We start from the raw sequence: 17,971 nt of genomic DNA, 5'->3' as shown, positions 1-17,971 counted from the left end.
CAGAGAGATGAGGTCTCGCCAAGTTGCCCAGGTGGGTCTCGAACCCGCTGGCTCAGGCAATTCACCCACCTCGGCCTCCCAAAGCGGGATTGCAGGCTGAGCCACCGAGCCCGGCCTGGCCGCTCAGTCTTAAGAGACCTTTGGCAACCCAGCTCCAGGCCCACCGGGCATTTCCCCTCCCCCAGAAAGAATCACAGCCACCTTGTGGGGGACGTTTTCCTATCTAGGGTTGCAGCCCCAAGCACGTGACTTGTCAGCACATCTGTGGGCAAAAGAGTCCATGAGATCATCACCCGCCGATCGGAGTTATTGATCAGCTCCAAAGCAGCCTCACGGGAAATGGCTAGCCCCTCGGTGGTGGAAGGGGACAGGGGACTGTGTCCACCGACCAGCTCCATGCTGGGGAGATGGACCACCTTGGCAGGAAGATGGGAGAAGCCCCAGTGCCCCGGGTGACCCTCCACCTTGGGTGGTCTGAGAGCGCGAGGCCGATGGTCCCCACGGGGTGAACGAGGCTAGGCGCCCCGCTGCCTGCTGGCGCTGCCGCCTTGGGTGGACGCAGCTGCCCGAGCCAAGTCCCGCCGGGCAAGCAAACACGCCACATTTCCTGCTGGAAAAACTGGGATTCCCGGGCATCACCAGAAAGGAAGGAATCGGGGTTTAAACAGACCGTTCTGAGCTCAGCTCAAGGGCAAAAAATGTTTTCAAGACAGACCGTCTCCTTATGAATCTGTAAAGCCTTGAATAAGGAAAAGGTAAATATGGTTTAGGGGTGGCGTCCAACACAAGCGTGCTGGATTTGCCTGGAATCTCCGCCCCCAGAAGCCAGCAGGCTCCCAAAGCCAGGAAAGCGCTCAGCCTTGCTCCGGGGACTCCTGCAGACTGCAGAGCTGTCCTTGGGCCCTGCAGCAGCCTTCGCCCCGGGGCCGCTTTGGGCGTGGCCCTGGCGCCCCTGGGCTCAGATCCCACTCCCAGGGGATCCCAAAGGGCCTCCCTTGGGGTGTCCACAGCCCCAGGCTCGCCCCGTGGGGACTGTGTTTGGGGGAGGGGACGGAGCCGTGGTGGGGAGGTGGGGAGGGTCTCCCTGAACCAGCCCCTCGGGAAAGGACGGACCCTTGGCAACCTCAGTTGAGGCGGGCTGCCTCTCCAACCCAGGACTCTGAATGCAGCCGCCCCGAAGGCGGGGGCGGCCTGGCCTCTCCGAACAGAGCAGGGGCCAGGCCTCAGCTCCTCCAGGCCGCCAGCAAGGCGCCCACCCCAAGCTGCAGCCGCAGGGATGCCCCCTAGGACGGGGCCCAGGTAGGGGTGCAGCATGCTTGCTGAGGGCCGTGGGCCCCCAGGCCTGCACCCCTGCCTGAGCCCCGTCCTAGAGATGGCCCTCCTCACACCACCTCCCCCAGGACCCCCTCCCCTCCCTCCCAGCCGGACCCCTGAGGCTCAGCCACGACTGGAGGAGTACTGAGCCTGTGGGCAGAACCCACCTTGTTCTCCCGGCTGCTCAATCTCGGCGTCTTCCGACGTGTCTGAAGAGGGAGAGAAAGCGGTCACGCCCCGGACGGCGCCTCTGCGTCCCGGCCATGTCGGCTGGGAGGGCGGCACGGGAAGGACACACCTAACAGCCCCACGGGAGCAGCGTGGCTCAGGGTCTCCGGGCTGAGACACCGTCCTCCGCCCCTCCCCCTCCCCGTGGGGCTCCATCCTCCGGTCCTCTGGGGACAGGGGACATGCTCCCCACCCAGGAGCCCCCCTCCACGCCCGTCCCCTCCGTTGGGCGCAGGGCACACGAGGGGGCGGGTCCAAGTCCCATGTGCTCCCCCCATCCCAGGGCAGCCCCCTCGCAGCCTCAGTTTCCCCCCCTTAAAGCGGCTGACACGAGCGGCTTGCTGGGCTTCAAAGAGACCAGATGAGGAATACGCCTGACGCGTGGGGTGCCGCAAACCAGGGTGCCAGGGGCAGGGCTCCGGGAGGCTCCGCGGTCCAGGCACGGAGGGCACCCCGCGTCCTGCCCTGGGGAGCTCCTGGCCTGCGATGGCCCCCACGACAGACATCCCCACCAGGTGAAGGTCCCAACTCTGCTTCCCAATAAAGACGGGAGATGGTGCGCCGGTGGGTTTCCAAGGTCAGGTTTAAATTGTCCATTTAGGAAGAGAAACTGTCCTAAAAAGTTTGTCTCATACGGGGCGGGAAAAAAAGGTTTTATGATGTATGTCATTGAGTAGACAGGACAAAAGGTGTGTGTAGAAATGTCTATGTCCACATACGTGTATGCATGCATATATGTGCTGAGTGCACGCATACGTATGTGTGTGCATATGCATGTGTAGATATGGGGATGTGTGCATATATGTGTACATGTATGCATGTGCAGGCATGCGTGTCCAAGAGCGTGTACATACGTGTGTGTCCATGCATGCATGCATACATATGTGTGTCCATGTGTGCACACATGCATGTGAGTATGTACATGTGCATGTGTATGTGCGTGTCCGTGTGTGCATATACATGTGTGTGCAGTTATATGTGTGTGTTCATGTGTGCACAGGCGTGTTTGTGTCTGTGTGTACACATAGGCATACACGTGGGTGTGTGAGCGTGTTTGCTTCCTCTCCACTCAGCAAAGGAACGGTCCTGTGGCCCCGTGCCCTCGGCTCACAGCAGCTTGTGCAGGGACCACGTTCCCTGTCACATTTCTTTTCGCGGACGACACGCCACGTCACCCATGCTCTGCCCTGCAGCCCCCAAAGAAATCCTCCCCACGGGAGGGGCACGGAGGTGAGACAGGAACGGCATTGTCTTCAGGAGGCCCTGACACCCTGGCGCTCCTGCAGCCGTGGAGACCCGGGCTCGCTGTCTCGCCGTGAGGAAGAACATCGCTCACACGGGACGCTGGGGCACAGCACGGTGGGCAGAGGAGCCCCAGCACCCGGCAGACCGAGACGGGCCCGTGCGCTCCCCCAGCCCCAGGGGGCCCTGCGCCACGCCCGTCCTGGGGCAGCAGGGAGCCTGGGGCCGCGTGCCCAGGTCCAGTCCTCACCCAGCTCCTCCCTCCTGCCTGGCCTATCTCGGCCCCTGCGGGCACCACAGGCCGCCAGGGCCTCTGTCCCTCCACCTCTCGGTGCCCAGGGCCGGCGTTTGCCAGCTGTCCGTGGATGAAGGAGCATTCGGGAGGGGAGGGGAGAAGCAGCCACCCCGCCGGGTCGCGGCATGTACCCAGGCTGTACACGGAGCACACGTCTGTGCCCGACACCCTCCTCAGCAGCTGCCGGGCGTCCTCCTCGGAGAAGCGGCCCTCGTTGCTAAAGAAGGATCTTTCTTCCTCACTGAGAAAAATCGCATCTTCCAACCTGGAAAAGTAAAGTACTTTCTTAAAATAACGCATTTCCAGAGTAAGCATTTTACAAGAAGACCCACTGACAGACTGTCCTGGAACACCGTGTCCAGAGGCAAAAACAATGATGTAAAAAATAAAACAGATCTCGCCCTCAAGGGGCACCCTGTCGAGCCAGGGGCGGACGACCAGGAGCAGGAACGGCTGCAGCAAACGCAGCAGGTCAGAGTCCAGGGACAGTGAGCTCCTAGGCAGCCTTCAGAGCCCCATCTCGAATGTCTCCTCCCCCATGAAACCTGCCATGACAGCCACAGGCAGAACCAACCCCTCCACACTGTAATCTCCCAGGGCTCCTCCTACAGCCTCTGCCAGCGCTTCCCACAGCACCCAACACAAACACAGGGCACTCGTGTGCCCCATAAAGTCAGGAAGAGGAAGGGCAGAGTTGAGCAGAGGAAGAGAAGATGAGAGGGGCCAGGCTCGGTGGCTCAGCCTGTCATCCCAGAGCTCTGGGAGGCCGAGGCGAGTGGATTGCCTGAGCTCGCGGGTTCGAGACCCGCCTGGGCAACTTGGCCAGACCTCATCTCTACAATAAATCAAAAAATTAGCTGGGCATGGCAATGCACGCCTGTACTTCCAGCTACTTGGAAGGCTGAGGCGGAAGGATCGCCGGCGCCCAGCAGGTCGACACTGGGGTGGCCGTGAGCTTGTTACTGCACTCCAGCCTGGGCAACTCTGACTCAAAAAAAAAAAAAAAAAAGAAGATAAGAGTAGAGGTGGGGGTTAGGAAAGAGGAAGTGTTTACTTATAGGACTAAATTACCAGAATAATACAAAACTTTGAATTGCACTTTGTTGAGAAACCTCTAAAAATCTTAGAGTAGCCTGCAGGGACGGGGCCACAGGTAGCGGGTCCAGGGGCAAGTGTGGATTACGGGAAGCCCTTCCTGACAGCATTTTGGAGGAAGGACACCAGGGTCTCCTGGAGCCAGGCGTTGGGGCCGAGGGGCAGTGGCCTGAGTTTGCACCCAGCCAGGGGACGGTGGAAGGGAGAAAGGGGTGGCCGGAGCCACAACCAGGTTCATCCCTTGGGGGCTGGACAGACGTTAACAAGGGAAGGGGCCTTGGGGACGGCTCGGGGCAAGAGGCCTGGCCACTCACCCGGACACAGAGCCCTGCGCACTGAGGAGACGGGTCTGCGCAAACCCCACCTGGCCCGAGGCCGTGTGACGGCCTACACACCAGGGCAGGCCAGGCACCTGCACCCCGAGGAGCTCGATGAGGTCGCTGGCCTGGAACGTCAGTTCTTCGGGCCCGGAGCCCTGGCAGTCTGCCACTGCTGAGGCCAGGCCCACCGCTGCAAAAAGAGACCGCACGGTCAGTGCTGGGGGACAGAGCGGGGTGCAGACAGGGCCACCTTCCGCCACCCCAGACGCACGGGAGAGTTTTGGAAGCTGGGTCCCCACAGCACAAGGGGCTGGACGTCTACGGGGTACTCAGAGGTGTTTTATCCCTCCACTGAAGATGAGAAACCTAGGCTCGGGGCATTCATTAACTCGGCCCGGCCATCGGCCTCCAAGGCTGGGGTTCCTTCCCCATGTCCTCGTACTTGTAAGTCCAGTCTAGCCCCAGCCTTTCACCCCCACGGGGCTCTACGTCCATCGGACTGAACACAGGTTGTCCACTCTCGAGGTTAGGCGCAGCACAGAGAGCACTGGATCTGGAGTCCAGGCGGAAAGGCTTCCAGCAGAAGCGGCCTTCCACAGAAAGCCAGCACCAGGGCCCGGGTCTGCTTCTCAGTTCCCTTGTGCACGTGGCAAACCCAGCCAGGGTCCAGCCCGCCTGTCCCAGGGCCCTCCAGGTGTGGAGCATGGCCTCGTCAAGTCGACTTGAGGTTATGTTCGGGAGCTCTGGGGACAGTGACACGTGGCCTGCACGGCTTCCCTGAGCGCTGTGCGAGTCTGTTATGACATGGCAGCCCGGAGAGGACCCGGCTACCTCTCTGGCTTGGGAGGGTTCAGGGCAAGAAGAAAATCCCCCAGACACCTGGTGCTGTCCACCCATCCCCAGGGAGGAGGCTCAGAGAAACACTCACCCATCCGTGGGGTGTCAGATGTCACAGGGCCACCCATGGGGTCGTCGCCGGGGTCCCAGGGGACCCTAAGAGCCCACCTGGAGCCAGGAGAGGGAGGTCTTTGCTGCAGGATTTCAGATTTGGGGCAGATACATTCTGTGCAGAGACTGGACAGGTCCGCAGCCCCCCAGAGGCCTGAGCAGTTCTGGCCCGCCCCCAGCAGACACGTGTGCATGCATACGCCCACGCGTGCGGCCTCCGGGCCCAATGCGTGTGGCACTGTCTCCGGGGAGCCCCCAGCTGAGATGCTGCATGCCAGGAGACCCCGAGACAGCTGCCCCCTGCAGCCAAGCACTATGAAAGGTGGGGGAACCCCACCTTGGGGCTTAGGGGGTCTGGATTCCAACCCTGGCCCTCCTGGGAGCTCGCCATGTGACCTGGACAAATTGTTCCTCTCTCTGGGCCTCGGTTCTTTCAGCTGGACAAGAAGCTGGGCTAGGTGACTGACAGTCCCTCCTTCCCAGATGGCAGAAGAGCATGCTCGGTGTCCCCTGTTGGGACACCACTGGCCACAGCACACAGGAGAATCCTGGAGAGAAACTCTGCTCGGGGCTCAGTAACGAGAGAAACTGAGCCGCCGCCTGTCACTCCAGACCCTGCAAGTCCAGCTACTGAGTTTTTCTTTGCCTGCCAGGAGGCTCCAAACCAAGTTTGTGCCTCACTTTCAGCAAGTGAACAAGAGCTTACTTGCCACCCGTCCTCATATTTCCTGACTCTGCCTGCCCTTGTTTTTTTTTGTCTGTGTGGCATCCATGTGCCCCTCACATGTCACATAGCTCCCTGAAAACCTTCTCAGGCCGCGTCTGGAGAGCTCACGCTGTCCTGTGCCATCTGACCCCAGGATGGCCCCGCCAGGTGGATGCCATTGCCCCATCAGGCAGGTGTCAGGCCAGCGGCCCAGAGAGGTGGACAGACTTGCCAAGGCCCCCCAACCAGGGACAGCCAGGTCTCTGTCCACCCCCCCAGCCCCAAGGCAGACTGGAGCCCGGGGAGTATCTTGGAGGACCCACGACATGCAGGGCAGCAGAGGTCGGTACCTACTGATGGAACGGAATCAGAGGTTCCGGGGTGGCCGCCGCTGCCACCTCCTCGGAGGACACGCCAGGGCCCGGCGGCCAGGGGTCTGCTTCTGGGGCTGCCTCTCCCTGGGGACCCCCCGAAGCCCGCCTGAGGGGCTGGGGGCCCTTCCCTGCGCCCAGGGGTCCGGTCATCATTCTCACATGGTGGTCAGGACACAGCACGAAGAAGGGTCCTTCGAAGGGACAGAGGTGGTCACTCGAGGTGGCCAGAGCTGGGCAGCTGCAGTCCTGCCCGGCGGGACCCACCGTCATCCCCCACCCAGGGACACAGGGTGAACGCGGTGCCCACAAAGGCCCCTGCCCCCGATGTCTACAGCCACAGAAGCCCAAAGGAGCCCAGACCAGGAGGCCAGGACCAGGGTGGGGTCCCAGCTCTGACCGACACGCCCCGTGAAGGTCTCTCTGGGCCTCAGTTTCCCTGTCTGTGCTTCTGAGGCCAGGCGTGTGCTCTCAGGGCCCTTCTGCGTGGACCGCCACCAGCCAGTCCAGCCACTGTGGGGTGGGCCCTCTTTTCTGCTGAGACCAGGGCAGGAAAAGGGGCTTTCTGTCCACTTTCCTCGGACTCAGCATCTCCCGTGAGACCAATGTGGCCCCCCAGTCAGGGATTCATCGTGGGGGCTGGTAGTCAACAAAACCTCTCTTCCGCTGGGCTCGGTGGCTCAGCCTGCCATCCCGCGCCTTGGGAGGCTGAGGGGAGTGGATTGCCTGAGCCCATGGGTTCGAGACCCGCCTGGGCAACTTGGTGAGACCTCATCTCTACAATGAATCAAAAATGAGCTGGGCGTGGTAGCACACGCCTGTAGTTACGGCTACTTGGAAGGCTGAGGCAGAAGGATCGCCGGAGCCCAGCAGGTCAAGACTGCGGTGGCCGGGAGTGGCCGCTGCACTCCAGTCTGGGCGACAGAGTGAGACTCCAACTCAAAAAACGAAAAAAAAACAAAGAAACCTCTCTTCCGTGGTTCTTCTGTGTCTTTGTGGCCCGCCAGGGTCTCCACAGCTCATGACAGAGCTAGGGCACGTGACCCCTGGCCGCCCAAGTCCAAGGTCAGGTCAACTCACCCTCCTGGACCAGAAGACTCTCATGGGTCCGCTTCAAGGCGTCCTCATCCACGTGCACTCGGATGGCCGCCGCCTCCTCCTCATCGGGCGAGAGCAGCCAGAAGGCCTGGTCCACGAGCAGGTTCTCCAGACAGTGGTGTGTGAACCCTGGAAGGCCAGACCCAGTCACCCGTGGGCTCCAGACAGTGGCAGGGCGGCCCGGGTGGTCCAGTGTTGGCCGAGCTCCACGCTGGCCGGTCCCAGGGAGACCCTTGGTGACAACCTGCTTGCCCTGGGAGTGCCCACGGTGCAGACCACGGCACTGACCACACTCATCGGCTCACGGCCTGACCGTCCAGGCTGCGAGGCCAAGCCTGGCCCCATCACTCACTAGCTGTGACCGAGGTCAAGTCCTCCAACCTCCTCGTGCCTTGGAGTTTTCATCAGCAAGACGCGGGTTACGAGGGCACAGGCCTGTGTGGGCCATCAGGGAGCAGAAGAACAAATGCCTGGAATGCCTGGGCCCTGCCCGGTCAGCTGGGTTTCTCTCTTTTCACTTCTATCCAGTGAATGCTTCATTTATGGGGTGCAGTGATCTCCTCCTACTTGTCTAGGCCAATGAGCCTTTGATCGACATACCTAACAAGCAGGCAGCGCGGGCTCCCTCCATTTAAAAGGGTTTTTTCTGTCGGGCTTAGTGGCTCAGCCTGTAATCCTGTGCTTTGGGAGGCTGTGAGTGGATTGCCTGCGCCCACGGGTTCGAGGCCCGCCTGGGCAACTTGGCGAGACCTCGTCTCTACAATAAATCAAAAATCAGCCCGGCGTGGTAGCGCGCGCCTGTAATTCTGGCTCCTTGGAAAGCAGAGGCGGAAGGATCGCCGGAGCCCAGCGGGTCGAGGCTGTGGTGGCCGGGAGTGGCCACTGCCCTCCAGTCTGGGCAACAGAGTGAGACTCCAACTCAAGAAAAAAAAAGGTGTTTTTTTGAGGCCAGATGTGGTGTCTCATTCCTGTAATCCCAGCACTTTGGGAGGTTGAGGTGCAAGGACCACTTGAGGCCAGGAGTTTGAGAACAGACAGGGCAACATAGCAAGACCCTGCCTCCACAAAGTATATATATATTTTTAAATTAGGTCATGGGCAGTGGCTCATGCCTGTAATCCCAGCACTTTGGGAGGTGAAGGTGAGAGGATTGCCTGAGCCCAGGGGTTCAAGACCAACCTGGGCAACTTGGCGAGACCTCACCTCTACAATAAATCAGATGTGGTGGCGCATGCCTATAGTTCCAGCTACTTGGAAGACTGAGGCAGAAGGATCACTCGAGCCCAGCAGGTCGAGGCTGCAGGGGCCGTGAGCATGCCACTGCATGCCAGTCTGGGCAACAAAGTGAGACAAAAAAACAAGTTAGTTGGGCATGGTAGCATGCACCTGTAGTCACAGCTATTTGGGAGGTTGAGGCAGGAGGATTACTTGAGTCCAGGAATTCAAGGCTATAGTGAGATATGATCGCACCACTGCACTTCAGCCAGGGTGGCAGAGTCAGACACTGTTTCTAAAAGATAAATAGATGAAATACATTTTAAAAAATTCCTGTAGAGTCGTGTCTTCACTATGTTGCCCAGCTGGTCCTAGCCTCAATTGATCCTCCCGTCCAGGCCTCCCATCCATAGGTAAGGAAGGGCCAAGGATAGGGGACATTCCTTCTCTAGTCTCAGATTAGAGTGGACACTGACGTGAGGGGCCAGGGAAGACTGCTGCCTCCTGGATGGACCCCATGGCAGGTGCTGTAGGGGGAGCCAGGAAGAGCTCCCACCTTCTAGAACCTGTCCAAGGTGTTCATCTGTGCAGGTGCTGGGGAAATCATCACCACAAGTCTTTTTTTTTTGAGTCGGAGTCTCGCTCTGTTGCCCAGGCTAGAGCGCAGTGGCATCCTCACGGCCACCGCAGCCTCGACCTGCTGGGCTCGGGTGATCTTTCCGCCTCAGCCTTCCAAGTAGCTGCAGCCACAGGCCGACTCATTTTTAGATTTTTTGCAGAAACGAGGTCTCGCCAAGTGGCCCAGGCCGGTCTCAGATCCCGGGACTCAGGCAATCCTCTCGGCTTGGCCTCCCAAAGTGCTGGGATTACAGGTATGAGCCGCTGCACCCAGTTACGTGTTGTTGTTTTTTTTTTAGATAGATTTACTTTTTTAAATTTTTGATTTTTGTGTAGACTGGGTCTCTATGTTGCCCAGGCTGGTCTTGAATTCCTGAGCTCAAGCAATCCTCCTGCCTCCCACAGTGCTGACAACACAGGCGTGAGCCACTGTACCTGGCAACTGTCACTGCATTTCTTATTCCCCAGCGTCCTCAGTGCTCAAACTGAGGGGGTGGGGGTCGCGAGGTCCCCAAGGACACAACTCCGAATAGAACAGGGAATGTTTCAGGGAGAAGACACAGGGGTCAAGTTAAACAGCGGAATGTCCCGGTCTGAGCTGAGGCCATCGGGAGCCGACGGCCCTCAAATCCTGGGAGAGTGAAATCACACGGGACGGCATGTGAAGGAAACCAGCATCTCGGCCGAACTCTATCTCCCGGTCCGCCTAGGGCGCTGCCCACATGGAGTCTCTCCCTGAGAACCAGGTGCGCACCTCGCTCCTGCAAGGCCCTGGCGAACAAGCCTAGTCCAAGGCACCGATCTGTCGCTTACAGTGCCTGGTGTGTGACCAGGGTGCTCTGCCCTGTGACCGCTGCCGGGAGGGTTCCCTCCTTACCAAGCGCGTGGTAGGTTGAGAACTTCCAGATCTCTTCGAAAGTCTTAAACATCACCACGATCCGGTCCTGGTCGCTGTGGATGGACAGCAGCCTGGCCGATAATTCCTTAAGCGTAAGAAGTCGGACTCAGTGAAGCTCCTAGGGCGTTGGGGGTCTGGCCATCAAGAGGACGGGGTGTAGACTACCACCCCAAGGCACTTTGCAAGGGTGGCCCGGCAGGGCCTGTGCGGCCCAAGGCAGTGCCTCTCCCGCCCTCGAGTTGGCTGCGGCTCCCCAGGGCCGGGGGGGATGGAGCCCACACTTCCTCCAGGGTCCCAGGGCCCCGTGGCTCCATATGCCCCCGCCCCACGGCCATTCCTCCCTGACACCTCTGCCTGGAAGGAACCCTGGCTCTCCTGTTGCAGTTCGGTCTCTGCTCAGGCTGCGCTCTCTGCCCTGAGCGATGTGGTTCTGATTCAGGTCTCAAGTCTGACCCTGGCATCCTCTCTTCCCTGACTGTCATCCGTGGGTGGCGAAGGAAGCGTGGCCGATGACGCCAGGGAACACGGAGCACTTACAACTACCGTGTGCGGCAGGGGAAGAGGGCTACACTCTCCATTTGAGAGAAGAAAAATAAGGCCCCGTTTCTCATCTGAGCTCTGACCCTCTGCAAGTGGCTCAGCCGGGATTCGAACGCAGCCCAGCACTGAGCCAGTCGGGCCCCCCCACCAGGCTCACACATGGCAGTCCCATGTGTTGGGCAGTTACTATGGCCCAGGCACCTTGCGGGGCGCTGCGTGTGTGTTATTCACTCAACCCTCACATCAGCTCTTGGGGTTGTAACTCCAGCGTCCCTGACATGCAGTGAGGGACTCGGAGTCCATAGAGGCTAAGGGACATCTGCCAGGCCAGGCCCATCGGACCCCAAGTCAGTGACGGTGACACCCGACTGGCTCCTGAGCCCTAGGCCCTTGGCCACGGCGGGGGGTCTGCAGGGCCCAGACACACCCTGAGCTGTCCTCTTCCAGAACCCTGGTCTGTGCAAAGGCCCACAAGGGGCTGGCCTCTTACCACAACAAAAATAATATCAACTTCAGAGGGCGTGAGGGCTCACACCTATAATCCCAGCACTTTGGGAGGCCAAGATGGGAGGACCGCTTGAGTTTGAGATCAGCCTGGACAGCATAGTGAGACCCCATCGCTACAAAAATTTTTTAAAAATTAGCTGGGCACAGTGGCACATGCCTGTAGTCCCAGCTCCTCGGGAGACTGAGACAGGAGGGTCGCCTGAGCCCAGGAGCTCAAGGAAGGGATGGCGCGGTGGTCCGCCCGTGCAGGGGCTGCAGGACGGCAGACGGGCGGGTGAGGCGGCACCCCCGCAGGAGGGGAGTGGGAGGGCTGGCCTGTCCCCAGCCCACTTGGGTCCTGGAGGACATCGCTGTCTTCCCCTGCAAGGGTTCACTCCTCTTCCAAGAGGCTCTCCCTCTCCTTCCATTCTGCCCTGGTCTCAGGACCGCGCCCCTGCACCCCTCAGCGAAGCATCCCCGCACCCCTGCCCGGACCCCAGGGGGACACTCACCCCAAGCACGCGGGCCACCTCCCGGCTGTCATTCTCCAGCAGGCGGAGTCGGGCACGCAGGGCCTGCTGCAGGCTGGGGTCCCGCCGCCCACCCTTCCTCCGCACGGCCAGCAGCTGCAGGGTCAGGTCTGGAAGGGCCCAGTGAGGTCAGGCCGCGAGCCGGGCCCCGGCAGAGGGATACGTGGGCACGGCCCCTCCCTGCAGCCTTCCTCCCACAAAACCCACGCCCGAGGCCCAGGCAGGAGGTCCAAGGGGAGGAGAGACCCAGCCTAAATCTCCCCAGGCCCCCCCCGCCTCCTCTAAAGACCTGCCCGGCTGGCTCTCCCCAGCCTCAGTTTCTGTGGCTGCGAGGGCCTGGCCAACACAGGGATTGGTGGAAGGAAACTCGTGTTCCCTCCAGGCCAGGCAGGCTCAGAGCAACACTGTGCGTCGGGTCCCTGGTCACAGGGACCTCCGGCTGCGCCTTCCAAGCTCCCAGGGCCAGATGGTTGCTGAATCAGAACTTCTGGGCGCAAGACCTGTGTACCTGCATTTAACAAGCCTCCCCACCCCCACAGTGATTTTTAACATTTTGTTGTAGAGATGGAGTCTTGCTATGTTGCCCAGCTGGTCTTGAACCAGTGATCCTCCCACCTCAGCCTCTCAAAGTCTCGGCCTCTCAAAGTGCTGGGATTACAGGTGTGAGTCGCCATGCCCAGCCTTCCCGCTGTGATTTTAAGGGGGGACTTGGAGGACGCTGGGAGCATCCTCTCTCCTGCCAACACCCCACAGTCACCTCAGAAATCTCAAGCCCACGCTCCTACACTGGCTCCTCCCCCTTCCCTCCCCATCTCTCCAAAGCCCCTACCCCTGCTTAGAAGGACACTCCCTCCCTCACAGAGCACATCAGCTCCCCAGGGAATCCCAGGGCTCCCCCCTCAGCCCTATCCTGCTCTCCTCCATTATGGCCCCGGGCCCCTAGGTCTGTCCTGGGCAGCCATGGCCCTTGGCCCTCCCTGCAGTCCATCTTCCCTCCAGTCCATCCTCCTGTCCACTCAGAGCCAGAGGGACCCATGCCAACACCCTGACTCATCCGCCCGGGCGCCCGGCCCCCCATGCCACGCTGTGCAAGGAACTTTCTGCAGGGACGGAAGGACATTCTATCTGCTGCTCCGCACCGTGGCCACCAGCCACGGGGTGCGCCGCCCTCTTGAGAGCCGCCTCTCCTGATATCTACGGGGGCCGCGACTTTCCTTGTGAATCCGGGCTCCCGGGGCTGCGACCCTGTCCGTCCCTTGCACTGTCCAGGCCTAGCAGTCTGGACATGTTGAGAATATAAGCCGCTTCCTCTTCTTCGAGGTCAAGACTCAGCGGGCATCCCTGGCAGTGGCATTCTTGGGGCTGAGAGCCCTCTAAAGTGTGGGGGGGTCTCCAAGGGAGAGAAGGGGGAGGGGAAGGAGAGGGAAGAGGGGGAGGGGTGGGGAGGAGGCAGAAACAGAGAAGCAGAGACAGCGACTTCTCCTCTACCCCCTTTGAATAAGCCTGGAGCACCTGCCTTGGAAATTTCTGGCCTGGGGACCCTGGAGTGAACACCTCACTCCCGAGGGGGAAGGGCCAGTGTCTGAGCATGGAGGTTTCTGGAATCTGGACTCCGTGGAGAATTTCACCACCACGCTGAGCTGTGACAGCCTGAATTTCCTGCTCTCGGAAGGGGGTGGGCGCTGCATTGCAAACCCAGAATAAATCTGTGTTGCCCCACCCGTCCTGGCTGTCCGGGGTGGCCAAGGCAGCGCGGACCATCCAAAAGCAAAGGCAGAGGTGAAAGGCCGGGCGCGGGGGTCTCCGGGCCCCACAGCTGGGGCGGGGTCCTCCAAGTAAGGGACACCTTCCTGCTTTGGAGCCTGGAGCTCCCGGCCCTCTGTGTGCACGGTCTCCTGCACGGGGCAGCCTCCCTCCCTCCGCGGCCAGTGGAGACCCTGCCCGTCCTCGGAGTCCCCCCCACGGGGCACTTTTGTCTACTTCTTCCCACATCCACCTGCAAAGCCCCTCCCCACAGCATCACCCCGGGCCTCCAGGGGCGCCTGTCCACTCGGGCTGATATGGACAGGCAGGCCCAGGGAACGCCTTTGCCTGAGTCACGCTGTGTGCCTAGACTCAGTGGCCTTCCCGCCCCAGGTAGAAATGCAGAGTCCCAGGTGCTGCCTCTGCCCCTCTGCCTCAGAAGCTCTGGGCACCTGCATTTAACAAGCCCCTCCTGCACCCCACAGTGATTTTTCTCTGAGTTGGAGTCTCCCTCTGTCGCCCAGGCTGGAGTGCAGTGGCACACTCACGGCCACTGCAGCCTAGACCTGCTGGGCTCGGGCGATCCTCCCGCCTCAGCCTTCCAAGCAGCCGGAACTACAGGCACGCGCCATCACACCCGGCTAGTTTTGTTTTTTTTTTTCATTTATTGTGGAGACAAGGTCTCGCCAAGTTGCCCAAACTGGTCTGGAACCCTTGGGCTCAGGCAATCCGCTTGCCTCCGCCTCCCAGCGTGCTGGGATTACAGGCGTGAACCGCCGCGTCCGACCCCACAGTGATTTTTAAGGCAGGAATCTGGGGCCACTTTGAGAAGCCCCGGGAGCACCACACTCCAGGGTGGAAACGGAAGCCCAGGACAGAGTGGGGTGCAGGTTGCTTACCTGTGGGATATACTCCCTTCTGGCCGACAGGGGTCTCTGCCACAGGCCCAGGGACACCCCGGGGAGAAGCTGCTTCTGCAACACACAGCAGGTTCCCAGGGTGAGGGGAGAACAAGCAACCTGGGCTCCTAGCGGGCCCCAGCCCCAGGCACTAGCCCTGGTGTCTGTCCCCCGCCACCGCCTTCCTCCAGCCTCACCCACGCCCTGGAGGACAGAGCCGTGTACATTTGCTATTGTGCTGTGGCCTTGCATGGGTTCCCAGGGGTTTCACGGGCTCAGAGGAAGGTGTGCAATGCCTGTCCTCCAAGGCTCTAGGGGAATCTGTCCTTGCCTTTCCTGCTCAAGGGACGCCCACACCCCTTGGCTCCTGGGCCCAGCTTCCACATCTTCTTTTGGGGCCGTGTCTCCTTATCTGTCTCTCCATTCTGTCTTCCCCCATAGAGATCCCGGTGGTTACCCTGAGGGCCCACCCAGACCTTCCAGGACGATCTCCGCATCTCAACATTCTCAGCCTAATCCCATCTGCAAAGTCCCTTTTGCCACGCATGGCCGCACGTGGACAGGGCCTGGGGATAAGGACGTGGATGTCCGTGGGGACCCCACATGCAGGCTTAGCCTCGCTGCCTGTGCCCAAGGGAGCTGAGAGTGGGCCCCGCTGGCTCTCGGTCTTCTGCTGGTGGGTCCCTTCTCTGGCCCCCGAGAGTGTTGCGTCTTGGCCTGGGTCTCTTGGCTCTGTCCTGCGGTGTTTCCTCCTCTGGGCTCAGGACCCAGGGGTACCCGATTTGGAAAAGCCTGCGATTGCAGTCAAGTGCATGGAACGTCAGCACAGGCAGTCCTCTTGGCCTCCGGGACGTCTCACTGAGAGCCAGGGGCGTGGCTGGGCCACACCAGCCTTGGACGCTGCATCACAGTGGTGCTCATTTCACACCAGCGTGTGTTGACTGCCTGTGGTCTACCCAGGCCACGCACTTGCTGCGCCAGGTGGCTAGAGCGAAACTCACAGGCCTCCCCAGGACCGAGCCTGGGGCTTGCAGCAGGAGCCCAGAGATGTCTGTCCGATTGAAAGAGTCATACGGAGCTCTTAGCTTCTAAACACACCCCCACTTCAGAAGCTGGGGCTCCCTGGAGAAATGTCTGGTTGCGGGACCGTGGCAGGGAGAAGGCCAGAGGAGCCAGGTATGTCCAGCGTCCCAGAAAGCAAGGACATGCTCACAGAGTGACAGAGACAGTCTGAGTCCCAAATCTAGGGCAGTTTGAACATCAAAATGACAAACAACGTTGGTCGTCCAGAGAAAGAGTTAACGGTGCCTGAGTCCACACTAACACATATACGGTAACGGGGGACAGCATCCTCGTGCTAGAAAGCCGACTGGTGAATGCGGGAGGTGGCACATGTGACAGCCGCCGTCTGGCATCCTGCTTGACGGATGTCATTTCAGCCACGGCGGCACTGGCGCTGTATGAGCCTGCTAGGAACGGGGATATTCACATAGGCTCAGGGTGTCTTCTCACGGGCTCCTGACCGGTCGCAGGGAAGGAAGGGTGATTGCACAGTGAAGGGACCTGGCAGACACCCCTTAGCCAAGGAACCTCATTAGCTCCCCAGTCACGAGACAAACGGACACCGTGGGCCACTGGCGCCAGGCACAGAAAGGGACATGCTGCATCCACGGGATTCCCAGATTCCCGAGGTGATCGTGAAGAAGCAATAGCTGCCCCCGAGCTGAAGGACATTCCAAGAAAACCCAACAATATTCTCCCAAACAGCAACCCTCCCGATTAAAAGGCACCTCGCGGGGCGGCAATGGAACACAAGGCATGACCCGGTACTGTCTTTTTGGTTAGATAGAGGCAGGGGTCTTGCTATGTTGCCCAGGCTGGTGTTGAACTCCTGGCCTCAAGCCGTCTTCCCACCTTGGAGGGATTACAGGCGTGAGCCACCGCACCCAGCGGTGGTGGTGTTGTTGCCATGAAGGACACGACTGGAACAGATTACAAGACTTTAATGAGGCTCGTGGATGAGGTAACAGGAGATTACTACTGAAATAATTGTCCTGCGGCTGTGCCCAAGAATGTCCTGGTTTTAGGAAATATGGGTGCCTTTCGAGATGAAGGGGCATCGTGTCTGCAATTTATTCCAAAAACTTCAGAAAAAAAATACATAGAGAGAGAGAGAGAGAAACAGAAGCAAAAGGAGTAAACGTGAACACTTGAGAACTCTAAGAGCGAATGGGAGTTATTGGAACTATGTCTTGTGACTTTGGCAGCCCAGCTGAAATGACCCCAGGAAGACATAGGTGATAGGACCCCAGCAGAGCGTGTCCTCAGCTGGCTGTGCCCTGGCCTCCTGAGAAAGGAGGCACTCACGGGCTCCTGCCACTGCCCCGAGAGATGCCTTCTGAGGCCACACCAGCAGCTTCGCCAAGCCTCTGGAGGAAGGAGCACCAGCACCTCCCACCACCCCCCTTCTGAGGCTTGGGGCCCCTCCCTGGGAGGCTTGGGGGTGCTGTCCAGCTTCCTCTGTCAGGTCCCAGCCTCCCCACGCTCCGCTCCTTCCTCCCTGTCCAGGCTGCCCTGGAGGGAGTGGGGTTCCAGCCTCAGGGGCTTCCCAGGCCTGGCCCCACGCCAGCCCCCGGGCCAGCCTGGTGGGTGCCTGGGGGAGTCAGCGTCCAGGAGTCCACCCGGCCCCTTCCCGTCTCCACTGGCGCACGGAAGGGCAGGGGGACAGGCACGCACTGGCCGGGAAGCTGCAGGTGAGGCTCTGCTCTCCACTCATTCATTGGCCCCCCACGTGGTCACCCAGCACCTGCCATGTGCCATGCCCTGGACACCCAGGCAGGGACGTTAGCAGCTAAGCCGGGGGCCAGGCTGAGGCTGGACACTGTGAGGAGGAACCTGGGTCTTCCCTCTCCCCTCCCTTCCCCTCCCCCAGGGTCCCAGGATGGGGGGGAGAGGGCGTCCTGGAGGCCACCAAGTGGGGAAACTGAGGCTTGAGCCGAGCAGTGGCCCAGCGCAGACCACCAGGTCTCCGGGACCAGCTCATCCTCGCTCCCTGTGGCCGGTGGGTAGCAGGGTTCCCTGCCCAGGGCTTCAGGAGGTTGGGTGCAGATCCTGGCCTGGCCACTGGCCACCGTGTGGCCTGGACCTGTCCCCTCCCCTCTCTGGGCCTGGGTTTGCATCCTGGCAACCGACAGATGCCCCATCCTGAGGAATCCCAGGGTTTTCTGAGGACAGAGCAGGACTGGAATGCACAGGCCAAACCCATCCAGCGTGTTTCTAGAACAGTCTCTGAACGCAGGGGTGGCCCCAGGCCCTTTCTCTGTTCCCTGAGCCAGTTTTGTTATCACTGTGGCACCCCTGGAACGTCTTGCAAATGACTCAGTGGGCTCAGTTACTCTCTCTCTCTTTTTTTTTTTTTTTTTGAG

The 17,971-nt window shown here is 60.3% G+C and overlaps 1 protein-coding gene across 1 annotated transcript in view; it reads right to left on the bottom strand.

The window, feature by feature from the left end:
* SH3TC1 (SH3 domain and tetratricopeptide repeats 1) overlaps window positions 1–17,971 on the bottom strand; it is a 28,069-nt gene that overhangs the window by 9,474 nt on the left and 624 nt on the right. Inside the window, exons 2-10 of the mRNA XM_021709116.1 lie at window positions 14,547–14,621; window positions 11,887–12,014; window positions 10,328–10,433; window positions 7,600–7,746; window positions 6,503–6,713; window positions 5,423–5,499; window positions 4,489–4,684; window positions 3,211–3,344; window positions 1,482–1,523 (exon numbers count right to left, since the gene is read on the bottom strand). Of these exons, the coding sequence (XP_021564791.1) occupies window positions 1,482–1,523; window positions 3,211–3,344; window positions 4,489–4,684; window positions 5,423–5,499; window positions 6,503–6,713; window positions 7,600–7,746; window positions 10,328–10,433; window positions 11,887–12,014; window positions 14,547–14,621 (1,116 nt within the window). The remainder of the gene's footprint in view (window positions 1–1,481; window positions 1,524–3,210; window positions 3,345–4,488; window positions 4,685–5,422; window positions 5,500–6,502; window positions 6,714–7,599; window positions 7,747–10,327; window positions 10,434–11,886; window positions 12,015–14,546; window positions 14,622–17,971) is intronic.

This window comes from Carlito syrichta, unplaced genomic scaffold, assembly GCF_000164805.1.
Source record: "Carlito syrichta isolate Samal-C Ts95f unplaced genomic scaffold, Tarsius_syrichta-2.0.1 Scaffold160178, whole genome shotgun sequence".
Classification (NCBI taxonomy): domain Eukaryota; kingdom Metazoa; phylum Chordata; class Mammalia; order Primates; family Tarsiidae; genus Carlito; species Carlito syrichta.
This window is presented reverse-complemented; position numbering and strand designations above follow the sequence as displayed.